Raw genomic sequence first — 12,175 nt, forward strand, 5'->3', positions numbered from 1 at the left:
TTTAGTTTTGCTGTCTATTTTAGTTCTCGGTTATAGTTTGCTTATATTCCCTGATTCTGTTTGTTCTGGTTCCCCCATGTTTCCTGTATCTTGCTATCTTTGTAAAATGTTATTTGTTTCCTGTTTTACTTTGGTAGTGTTTGTCTCACATGTTTAGTAATCAGTTGTATTTCCCCTAGTCTTTTTTCCATGATTGTTGATACCTGTGTGTTCTCCATAGTTGTATTCATTTCCCCTAAGTGGCTCTTGCTTAAAAGACGCCCTCTAATCTGTTTTATTGGTGGATTAGTCATCTGTCATGGTGCGTTGCCAGTAAGTTTTTTGATCACATGACTCTTCTGGATTCCACGGCTTTAGCTTCCTGTTGGACTATGTTATCTGCAAAACCTTCACTTAAGTTTTCCTTTAAATCTGTCTGTTGAAGACAGCATTTGGGGGTCCTCCTCCTCATTTCATGACACCCTGAATCTGGTTGTTCTTCCTGTTAAATAGGAGCCCTTCCTTCCTACTCTCGCCAGATACTTGCTCATCGAGGATCATCAGATTATTGAATTAAATTAAATTAAATTTTATTTATATAGCGCCAAATCACAACAGTCACCTCAAGGCGCTTAAGGAGTTCTCTTTCTAATATTTCTGTATATCTTCTCTCTAATCTTGAGAGCTTAAAAAATGCAACTGGATGTCTTTAGGTTTTTGAAGATGTGTTATCTCTTTTTCAAGAAGCTTCTTCAGTTCTACAACAGCTGGTGGAGAGTCACAGTTTATTAAACCCCCGGTGTGGGCTGTCTTGAGGGTCATCAACCCACTAGTCATCATATGATTCTTCAGATGAGCCAAGATGTAAAAAAGGTGTGGGTCATTCCTGTCATTGGGGCAGATAGTCTTATGTTGGAGAAAGCCTTAAAAAAATGGGGTTTTCAGTATCAGGATACACGTTTTTGCTTTTCTGTGATTTCTTTTGCCAACATGATGACTGATACCTGCTTAGTCCTGCAGAAACAAGTACAAAATTATCAGAGGCCCAAGATAAGGAAGAGTGGATGAAAAATAATGTGCCAAAAAGATCTCCAAAAATTTCCAAGGCGAGATTTATCAAAGGTCAAACGTTGTTCTCTAGAGTCCTTTATGCTGATCATAGACATAGTCCCTTTATTGCACAATGATTTACAGTTTGCCCATAGTCTAGAACAGGGGTGGGCAACTCCAGCCCTCAAGTGCCGGAGTCCTGCAGGTTTTAGATCTCACCCTGGGTCAACACACCTGAATCAAATGATTAGTTCATTACCAGGCCCCTGGAGAACTTCAGGACATGTTGAGGAGGTCATTTAGCAATTTAGATCAGCTGTGTTGGATCAAGGACACAACTAAAACCTGCAGGACACCGGCCCTCGAGGCCTGGAGTTGCCCACCCCCGGTCTACAAGGTCTTCCAAAGGGATTTCCAGCTTAGTTTAATAATGACTTTTGGAAACCCCTCTTTGACGTGAGAACAAAGACGAGCAAACTGGTCATGGAGCCTATCACAGCTGTCTTAGGGCAACAGGTAACCAGTCTGTTGTATGGCTAACACATAGAGACAGACAACCATTTATACCTATGGGCAATTTAGAATCGACAATGAACCCAACAGCACTAACTGCATGTCTTTGGGAGGAAGCCAGAGTACCCAGAGAGAAACATGGGAAGAACATGAAAACTCCACACAGAGAGAGCCTGGCTTGATTGTGGACTTGAACTCAACCGTGCTAATCAATGTGCCAAAATACTGCCTGAAAAAAATATGATTATATTGGCAAATTAATGGGAAGAAATGGAATATCAAACAGAATGAATGCAATGAAAATGTATCAATTAATGTACATTTATTTGCATTAATCAAGTATTTCTTCAAAAAAGTTTTAGGCACACCGTGTATTTGACTTAATTTTTTTTTCATATCTTGCAAAAATATATCAAACCACCAATCAGTGCCTCATTTATGAGAAGCTTATGAGCTGAAATACAACCAGAAATCATGCGTTTGTCTTACCTCAAAGGGTTTCATATGGGTCCGCACTCAGTCAGGGAATTCCCTGTTAAAGTTTCATTTTGAGCAGCATAAATAGCCAGTACAGGGACAAAACGAAAGTGTTGACTACACAGCAGTGAAGCAAAGATGATGTCCCTCCTCCTGATTGTTTTTTGTTTATTCAAAGGTAAGTCTCTCTAAACGCAGCTCCTTTATATTATTTGCTATTATTATATTAATCATAATAATATGATACAGAATTTTACAACCCTGCCTTTTTATGGTTTTATGATCCAGATCATCCAGATCCAGACTTTTAATATGCAGAGGGAAATGTATTATTATGTATTATACCATTTAAAGAGTTGTACCAGGATTTTAAAGTAAAAATGCAAAAAAAAAAAAAAAAAAAAAAAATTGTGCGAGTTGTATTTTGGTGAAATTTACAGTTTATATAGGAGATTAACTGTCAGGTCTGTTCCTTTTTACTGTGCTGCATTACTGAGTAGCATAAAAGCTTTTTTTCCTATCGAATCTGCACTTACTTTCATTCAGCTTCCAGTATTTCAGCCTCGGCTTCAGTCAGTGTACACGGAGACACAACAGCTGAGTACGGCAGTGATGCGCACTACAGGTGCGCGCTGTCAAACTCCACAGGTGCGCTTGTTTGTTTTTTAAATTATTATTATTATGAATTCTATTATTTAGTTGTTGTCCTTGCCCAGATCCTAATCTCTGAGCTGCTGATGTTATCCAGAACATTAGTTAAATATTAACACACTCTATGCAGGGTGCTTACTGGATTACCTTTTGGCTTTTACCGGCAGGTGTGCTGCAGGTTACTTGGCAAAGGTTCGTCAAGGGGACAGTGGAGGACATGGCAACATACAGCGAGCGCTTTGGAATAGAAGTAAAAACGCCCTACCGTGGAAAAGTGCTCGTTACGAAAGAGTCTTTCAGCCCTTCGGCGATCAAACTGACGAATCTCACATGGGAGGATGAGAGTTGTTTATTCTGCGCCTTTAACACCTTTCCTGGCGGCTCAAAAGGAAGCCAGATTTGCCTCAAAGTGCAAGGTAGATTGCTGCAAACCCATTCATATGAACGGACATTATAAGTAACCTCTGAAATTGAGAGAGCCGTTATGTTAAGAAAAAAATAGAACCAGCTTTTTTTTCTTTTTCTTTTTTGTTAAAGAGAGGAAAAAATCCTGACCTTTATTATTACTGTTACTTGTGACATTAAGCTGGCTGCAGTTCTCAAACTGATCAATATTTAATTTGTCCGTAAAGGGATATCAAAGGTGAACACAATGCACCACGCAAAGCAAGATGGAGAAGTTGTGTTTAGCTGCTCCGCCACAGGCAAACCAGCTCCCACCATAGAGTGGAACCTTTCAGATGGAGCCACAATCGCAGAAGAACCACAGACAGTGACAGTAAAAAACAGCGACCACACGTTCAACACCAGCAGCAACATAACTGTGAAAGTACCTCCCGGTTGGAGTGGACACGCGGCGTGTGTGCTGAACCGTGGAAAAATTGGAGAAAGGGAAGAGAGGATCGCTTTCTCCTCCTCTGCATCGGCGGACGGGGACGAGCAGAGAGGTATGCACGAGTCATTTTATGTAACCGCATTTATGTATAACACTGGCGTAATGCTTGGAAACAAAATATTCCTAATAAATGAACACGCGCTGGGAGTTCATTCTAATCATCTAATTCAAGCGTAGGTGGAGTTTACAGGGAAAAAGACTTCCATGAAACTATTACTAAATATCTAACTATCGGGAAGTGAAGAGTGAAATTATGAGACAGGGTTTTGAGTGACACCTTAGCTGCGGTTGTTTAGAAAATGATGCAGGTAGGAAGTCCCTGTGGTGATCTGGTCCCAGCTTCCTGGAACGTTCCCAGCAGAGTGCGCACTGACTGAAAGTGATGTCACTCCTGCACCACAGCCTGCCCAGAGTGTGATATTTGGATGCAAATCTTGCTTAAACAGGTTTTGTGTTCTATTTGGTGCTAATCAAACTAAAACATAGACTCCTGTTTGTGATTAAGAGCTAACAGGAAAATTCAGGCTCACTAAACTGCGTCGTTTTTGTTTGTTTGTTTGTTCCTTTTTTCACTTATCAGGAACGCAGGAATTCCCTGAAATTCCAAGTCATGTTAAATCCATTTCCTGATGACTTGGGACAAACTGCGTGACAATGAAGCAGTCAAGGAGTGTCGCACTAGAAAGATAACAAACAAAAGTGACTAAGAGCAGACTGAGTGAATGCTATGCTGTGAGTCAGCTGATGCTTTCAGTACGGCGATGACGCCAGTTTCGCTTCTGGCGAGTTAAAAAAAAAAACCCACGTCACGATACAGTGAGCGGTGCTGATGAGCTGTAGCTCTCTGGGGAGGTCATCTGACGGATGATGGACATTAGTTGTTTGGCTTTAACAGTAAATGTGTGACCATGTAAATCCCCCCTCCCCCCTTTCCTCTTTCAGAGAAGCGTCAGTCATTTTGTTTCTGGAACAAACTAACCAGGTGCTCTTTCTCTCCCGGGACAGGACCGTCTCCGTCAGCGATCGCACTGATCTGCATCACTATAATTGTTTGCTGTATAGCTGTTGCAGTGTATGTGATTAAAAGGTGAGTTTTTAGTGCTGTTTTATAGCATCTTAGGCAGTTACTTAACAGATGAGCCAGCTGATAAACTGTTTTCTTTTTATTTTCTCTTTCTTTCTAGGAGTTCTAGGAAGCACAACCAGAGAGAAGGATCATGTTCCATGCATGCATAACCAATGTTAGACTTTCTAGCTGCCTTTTGCGATGCAAGCATTACAAACCCCTTTCCTTTGTGAATTAAGGTCAAGCATTGGCAGGTAGCTTCAAACTTTCACATGCGTGGACCTGTCCATTGACATTTCTTATGAACGGCGCTACTCAGCACTTTAATGTCATGGAGCTTTGAGCAAAACATGTTTCATCCGACTCTGAATGTAAAAAAAATTAAAATACACAAATATCATGGAGAAGAAGCGGTGCAAAGCCACAAGGATGTGATAGGAATATAGCTTTCGTTTTTTCTGAATTGCATGCAGAACATTTAAGCAGTAAACCGGAGTGTGTGTGTGTGTGTGTGTGTGTGTGTGTGTGTGTGTGTGTGTGTGTGGAAGTAAGGAAATACCCCGTAGGCGGTATTACACTGGGGCTGTGCTGCCATCTAGTGGTCCTATCAGGGAATACAGTGAAGCGCAGACGGATGCAGGGTCCACATGGCTCACATGAGGCAACTCAAGGAAACGTTCCTAGCAAATCTGAACAAATACCTCAACAAAATAATTTCTATGTTTAAATGTTATGTAGTAAATGTGTACTTTCAGTTTGGCACTTTTCTGGCAGTTTGCACTCCAGTGTTTGTACTATTATTAAATATTATTTTAAGTAATACAGTGCAGTCAGTATGCAAATGTGCTGGCATTTAGCTTAAATGCATTTAATTTACATTTAAGCTACATGCCAGCTTTAGCTGTGGTGAAATGAATGTGAGTTAGTCCCAGTCTTTATTATGTGTTATTAACCTGTGGTGTGGTTATCCTAAATGTTTGCACTGATGTATCTTTAATAATTTATTTTCAAATATTATTTATTGTTGAGCTAATTAAATGTGTCTAAACCGTGTGTCTGATTTCATTTGTACAATATTTCTTTCATTTTTCTTTTCTTTTCTTTTTTTCTTTTTTTGCTTGAAAGGGCTCTGGTTGGCTGAAAATATACTGTAATTTATGACATACAGCTTCTTTGGGATCCTTGTGATAAACCTACAATTTGCAAACCAAAACAAGGATTTTTCTTTTTCTTTACTTACCTGTCATAAAGACTTTCAGTCCAGGTTAAACATAATTTGTTGAAACACATACAGATCTAGAAAGGAAACATGTTTGTGTTAACACCATTAACACAAAAACTGATCATTATGATTAGAAGTAATTGTAGTAGCCGTAGTAATAATGGTAGTAGTGGCAGAATCCTCCCTTAGTTACGCTGCAATGGCTCTAGGCTGCTGGGGGCTTCTCATGATGCACTGAGTGTTTCTTCTTTTCCCCTATTTATGTGTTTATACACCTCTCTGCATTTAATCATTAGTAATTATTAATCCCTGGCTCTCTTGCACAGTGTGTCTTTTGTCTTGTCTCCCTCATCTCACTCCCAACCGGTCACAGCAGGTGGCTGTCCCTCCCTGAGCCTGGTTCTGCCAGCAGTTCCTGTTAAAAGGGAGTTTTTATTGCTCACTGTTGACAAGTACTTGGTCAAAGCGGTCATATGAATGTTGGGTTTTTTCTTTAAACTGAGTTGAGTAATAGTAGAAGTATTTAGTCAATCATATAGTACTTTGGGTGAACTATACCACTAAAATGGAAGGGGAAAACCAGACTGACACATATTTTAAACTGGGAATAAGACTGTGCTTGTTAAATATAGCCTTTGTTTATTGTATAATAATATTCACATATTATCTTTTTGTCTTAGGGTTTTTACTCAGTTGTTAGTTTATGTGTTTCCATGGTGACCTGATGAACAATTTACCTGAAACTGAGTTCAGTACAATTTGAATTTTTGGCGGCACAGTATGAAACTATGTTAATTCCGTTTTTATATTTTGGAGTCCTTGACAAATATGAGAAGTTGTATCTTAATAAAACAAATGTATATATGACGATATGGGAGTTAGGTATTTTAGTTATAGATGGGAAAGTTTACATTTTTTAGTGATGATCATCATGGTGAGCTGGCATGTTAGAGAGTTTAATGGTGCAACCTTGTACAGTATAAACATATATTTTCTCACCTCGTGTGGTGTAATTTGTTTAAATAGGCCTCACTCAAGGAATAGCCTGCATTAGCAGGTTAATTTTTAATTGTTAATTTCTAATGCGATTTGACCATAGTAGTAAACTTGAATGTATTACTCCGATTGGTGGTGATATATCAATAATGCGCGAATGTAGCAACAGCAAGTTCATTGTGGGAATAAACGCATTCTACCAAGAGTAGCAAAGATTAGCAGATCAAAAACAAGCAAAGCTAAAGGTAGAAGAACAGAAGAGAAGGACAGAAATACTATAGTGAAGGTGCAACTTTTACACATGCGTTTCCTCTCCAGAAATGAGACATGTCAATGAGAGGAAGCAGTTTTGTTGAGCACCAGAAATATGTGGGGTATTGAGATGACAGGAGTGACTACAACAACGCTACCACCTGATATAAGTCGTGTGTCTGTCTCAAGGCAGGATCTAACCTCTGTATAAGCTCTTTCCCTCATGCGCACCATCACTGTGTTGTTTTACTATTTCACTGTTTAGAGATTCCCAAATGATCCTTCAAAGATCTGCAGGTTTTTGTCTCTATGGAAGCAAATTCTTTCAACAGTGTCAAGGTCCCTGCTAAAAAGTCTTCCTGCCAGGGCATGCGTTACCTGCATGGGAGGAGCATGACTCCCCCAGGGGCCAATAGCCAATCAGAGTGCACACCCGTTCTCTCCTTGCTGTGTCTCCCTGCAGGCAAGTTATGGACTTGGATTGAATCAGAGTAAGGCGGGTGTTGTGCCAAAACATGATTGTCTTCCAAAAACTGATTTCCGGTATTTGCCAATTTTTAAGTGGACAAAAGGGAGCTGATTGATTATAATGTAAGTACAATAACACAGTTACAAAGATACTTGAGAAACAGGTAAATCTTTAATTTTGTATATAACCCCTTTGTAATACCTGTTCACCAAAGTCTATTTAGCAACATATGTAACGATATTACACATAAAAAACACACAGAAACATTGAAAATCAGTTTTTTGCACAACACGTGCAAGTGTGCCTTCATAGACGCAGTAAGTCACATTGGGAAAGTATTTTATTTCTGTTGCTGTTATGTATCAATGTAAACAGCTGTTATTATTGCCTTGTGTGTTAGCAGCTGTAGGTAAGTAAGTTGTCGCCTGGCTCCACAGGATGTTCCTTATTTATAAGTTGTTTCAGTTGTTGCCGAGAGTTAATGTTCACAAAGATTTTACCTGATGGAGTTACTAAGTTAGCATACGAGTTTGTTCTTGTTTATAAAGCCTGCGTAAACCTGGCGGCCTTTGAGTGAGTAATTGTGTCCACTAGAGGGTGGTGTTGACTCATAAATGAGGGAATTGGCTTAACCCTGGAGGACCCTGTTTCCCTAGAAAACAAATGGAGTCGGCTCTGACCCCATGGCTTCTCCAGGGTTAAATTGATTATGATTCTGTGTTTATGCCATCCTGTTATGTTGTTATGATAAGCTCTTTTTCTGGTTCTGTTCATTTGTAATGTGGTATGGTGTTCTCTGTAATACTGAAGTGTGAGAAATGCTAAACATTATATTATTTCTTATTTGTATTAATTTCAGACACACATCCTTACTTGCCAACGAGAGTGTGTTTGATGTGGGCTCGTGGTAAATAAAGTTCTTCCACTCTGACGTCATTCCCCGTCTCTGACCGGACGTTATTACCAGCGAAGGGTACAGAATCACGTTTCAGAGATAGTGGTCCAGGGCGTCCGCTATAACAGTCTTCCTTGAGCTCTGTCACCACTGCCTGGTTAAAAAATTCAATGACTCAATCAATCTGTTGCTGCTTCATAGATTTTCAGGTTAATATTTCCTTCTCGACTGTCTTTTTCTTTAAGGAATCAGGATTTCAGTCATCATACCCTGTCTGTGTTGTTGATCATCAGCTGCTCTCATCTCTGTCGAGCTTAGAAAGAAATCTCAGGATAAGTACTTCTCTTAAAATTGCTTATGTACCTTTTATTTATCAGCTAATTCAGATGATAAAAGTTTGCGATGATCACTCTTTATCATCCTTTGATTTACACCTATAAAGTGAAATCATTCCTTTTGAGTCTCTGATAAGTTGTGACATTGTGAAATTTTTTAAACTTATTTCTGGAGTTTCTTTTATGCTTCTATTTCCTTTCTAATCTGGTGTGAATTGCAAATATCAGGCAAACTCTTGATTGTGCAATATCAACAGTGTACCGCTACATTATTTTATTTTATTTTATTTTATTTTATTTTATTTTAACAATTCAGGACACTTTCTGTCAGTTGAAAATCAGCTCTAAAAGCAGACAGCTTTTAGATATTAGCTTGTTACTGTTGTTACTTGAAAATGTTTTTTCAGTTTTTACATCATGGGTGAGGGAACTTGACTGCTAAAAAAGCGGAAGTTCCTTTTACTTTAATTAATATAATGAAGAAGTTGAGTTCAGTAGTTGAATTATATTCAAGGCTTCATTCAACAAGCCTGTGTAACACACGTGTGTTAGGCAGGTTGTATAGAAAAACGTGGTCAGATTCATGCTTGATTGGCAGGTGACCCTGGTTGCACTTTCTGTTAGCATTCAGCTTTGTGTTCTGTAACTACAGGGGTTCAACAAACAATTGCCACGCATCACACTGATGTCTTCGGAAGTTTATTTTTCTCTCTCTCTTATTTTCTTCAGGCATTGTGAAAACTGAAGAAAACACAACGTTTACAACGCAAATATCTCTGACCGTATCAAAGTCTCTCATCTTAGTGTCCATAAACAGTCTTGAGCTAAATAAAAATGCAATATAATGGATATCACTGAAAATGTCCTCTTACTGCCAGTGTAAGACATACATACAATATTATATACACAATATATATGAAAACCATTACTGTGTGCGCCTCTTAGACAACATGCAGAATAACATTACTGTTGTGACTTTAGCCACATATGTAGCTCTGTGTCCATGCTCTGACCCTCAATGACTGTGCTCTCAGCTAAACTCTGGTCATGTGACCATTACAAACTCTACCTCAAACAAACCTTACACACTTTACACATTTGACAAACTCTTATTTTGTAATCACATATTTTAGACAAGTTTTTAATCATTGCTACCCTTTTTATCATCTTATCCAATAATTTTTTAACCCTTTCCTACAAATAAATGAACTAATTTAAACAGGAATGTATCACACAAACATATAAAGCAAACACTTATATTTAAGTGTTTCGGGGACGGTTACATCCTCTTTACATTATTCAGCATTCCTTAAGCATTATTACAGCAGAATGAAAAACCTTGATTCATCAAGATAAACCTTTATGTTTATTTGTAGCAGACAGTGCACTTGACTGACAAATGGAAGATCCATGCTTTGTAGCCAATAATGGTAAATAGACTGATTCTACTCTCTCGGAGTACTCAAAGCGCTCTATACAGCATGCCACATTCGCCCAATCACACCCATTCTCACAAGCACTTTATCTATACTTAGTGCTCTCTAACTACATTCATACTCCGATGGACGCATCGCAGAGCAACTTGGGGTTCATATCTTGCCCAAGGATACTTGACATGCAGACTGGAGGAGCCAAGAATCGAACCACCAACCTTCCGATCAGTAGGTGATCAGTAGTGAAAGTAAATGTTTTATGTGTTTTTCCACTTTTAGGAATAGGGACAATCAGGAGTTGGGTACTGTAAAATTGCTTTCATCAATGTAAAAAATCTATATTACACTATCAGATTATTTGCTTGTTAAACATCCGAGTGGATCCCAGGCTTTGTCATGTGTTAATAATAAGCGGGATCTCTGCTTACATTACGGCTTTTACATATACACCCCTTAAAATCCCAGACGGAGGCTGAGTGAGACTCAAACTGCAATCAGAGCTAAATTTCGGCTCAAATGACAGTTCTCTTTGTTATATTATTTTTTACAGGAAAATCTGTGATTTTTAGATCAGGGACATTTTATAAATTGTACAACATGACACCAAAGGAAACTGAAAATCATTTTTGTACATTTATTATAGGTGGGATGTGCAGCACGAGTGCTCTCTGTGTAAGTGTCAATAAACCTTTCAGGCTCTCACAAATGGACCTTGAGATGAGTAAGACACCTAAAAGCAGAGACACTCACAAGTAAGTCACTCTTTATCCTTTTCTGTACTTGCAAAGTTATTTATTGCACGTGTCCAGCATTCCACTGTTTAAAGCTATTGATTTGTTCATAAAACATACCATCCAATATTAATGTATTGATGAAAATTATGAGTGAAAACATATTTTATCTTTGTTTTAAGGGGTAGAGGACATTTATTTAATAGCGATCTCAGACAACAAATGTCTCTTCAGAAAAAGAATGTTGACCAATGTTGAACCTGAAAAAACTGCATCGAAGCTCGAGACACAAGTACTGTCACAATGGGATGCACTCGACAATCCTTCCTGCCCAGATCAGAATACCGCTCACTGACGAGTCACAATTGGAAATATATCTTGAGTAGGTTTCTCTTTGTAGAGTTAATTATTTATTTTTTTGCATTTTTTTGTAATGCAGAGTATAATTAAAGTGCACAGCATCTGTGCAAAAAACACAACATATGAAGTCATAGTTCTCAGGTATTTAATGAAGGAATATTTGTCCATCTGGTAATGTCAAATAAAGCAAAAATTTGAAAAAAGAATTCACAATTTGAGTGTTTAGGAGGAGCGTGTGAAGATTTTATAGAAAACCAGTAACAGACTGATTTAGACAGGAGGATCAACCAACTTGGACAATTTTTTTTAACTAACTGATGAAAGTTAGCTAACTATGAAGCCATGATTGTTAAGTTCCTGAGTTTTTTTGTTTTTCTCTTGGTGCCACATTATTTATAACACAATGGTGATTGACACTGTTTGAAGAACCCAGCTGTGAATTTTTCCTTAAGGAAAGAACCGGCTGTGGAACTGCCACTGATCTCCTGCAGAAAACTCCAGTCTCATTTAGATTTGTGTGGCTGCGGAATAGTGCAATAAAGAAATACAAGTTTTCTTAAATCACAATGACCTGATGTTATATAGTGATAGAAGCCAACTAAAAACCAAAATAGCCAGTGGGAGATAATGTCATCAGTGTAACACACACGTATAATTAATTTAAACATGTTGTATGCCAGGCAGTATGTAATGAACTTGTTGACTTGTTAAGAACCATGTGATGTTTCATGGAGTAAACTATCTATTTATTCAGCATTACATGAGTTTATGGAAACATAAATGTCCCTGATCTTTAAAGGCAAAGTTTTATTTGCTGCCATCATGCATAGCATATTTGCATAATGCATAAA

The 12,175-nt window shown here is 38.4% G+C and overlaps 1 protein-coding gene and 1 long non-coding RNA gene across 2 annotated transcripts; both read left to right on the plus strand.

Annotated features, from left to right (window-relative positions):
* The first annotated feature begins 2,603 nt into the window (after nt 1-2,603).
* Nucleotides 2,604-5,607, plus strand: LOC308393836 (OX-2 membrane glycoprotein-like). The gene is made up of 5 exons (XM_080877856.1): nt 2,604-2,667; nt 2,838-3,086; nt 3,303-3,617; nt 4,571-4,652; nt 4,750-5,607. Exons 2-5 carry the CDS (start codon nt 2,888-2,890, stop codon nt 4,799-4,801), a joined length of 648 nt encoding a protein of 215 aa, XP_080733982.1. The 5' UTR covers nt 2,604-2,667; nt 2,838-2,887; the 3' UTR covers nt 4,802-5,607.
* A 3,688-nt stretch (nt 5,608-9,295) lies between these two features.
* LOC308394651 lies at nt 9,296-11,200 on the plus strand. The gene is made up of 4 exons (XR_013971270.1): nt 9,296-10,230; nt 10,336-10,461; nt 10,877-10,985; nt 11,147-11,200. It is a non-coding gene; the product is annotated as an uncharacterized lncRNA (long non-coding RNA).
* The last annotated feature ends 975 nt before the right edge of the window (nt 11,201-12,175 follow it).

The sequence above is a fragment of the Rhamphochromis sp. 'chilingali' genome (genome assembly GCF_963969265.1).
Source record: "Rhamphochromis sp. 'chilingali' genome assembly, chromosome: 3".
NCBI lineage: Eukaryota > Metazoa > Chordata > Actinopteri > Cichliformes > Cichlidae > Rhamphochromis > Rhamphochromis sp. 'chilingali'.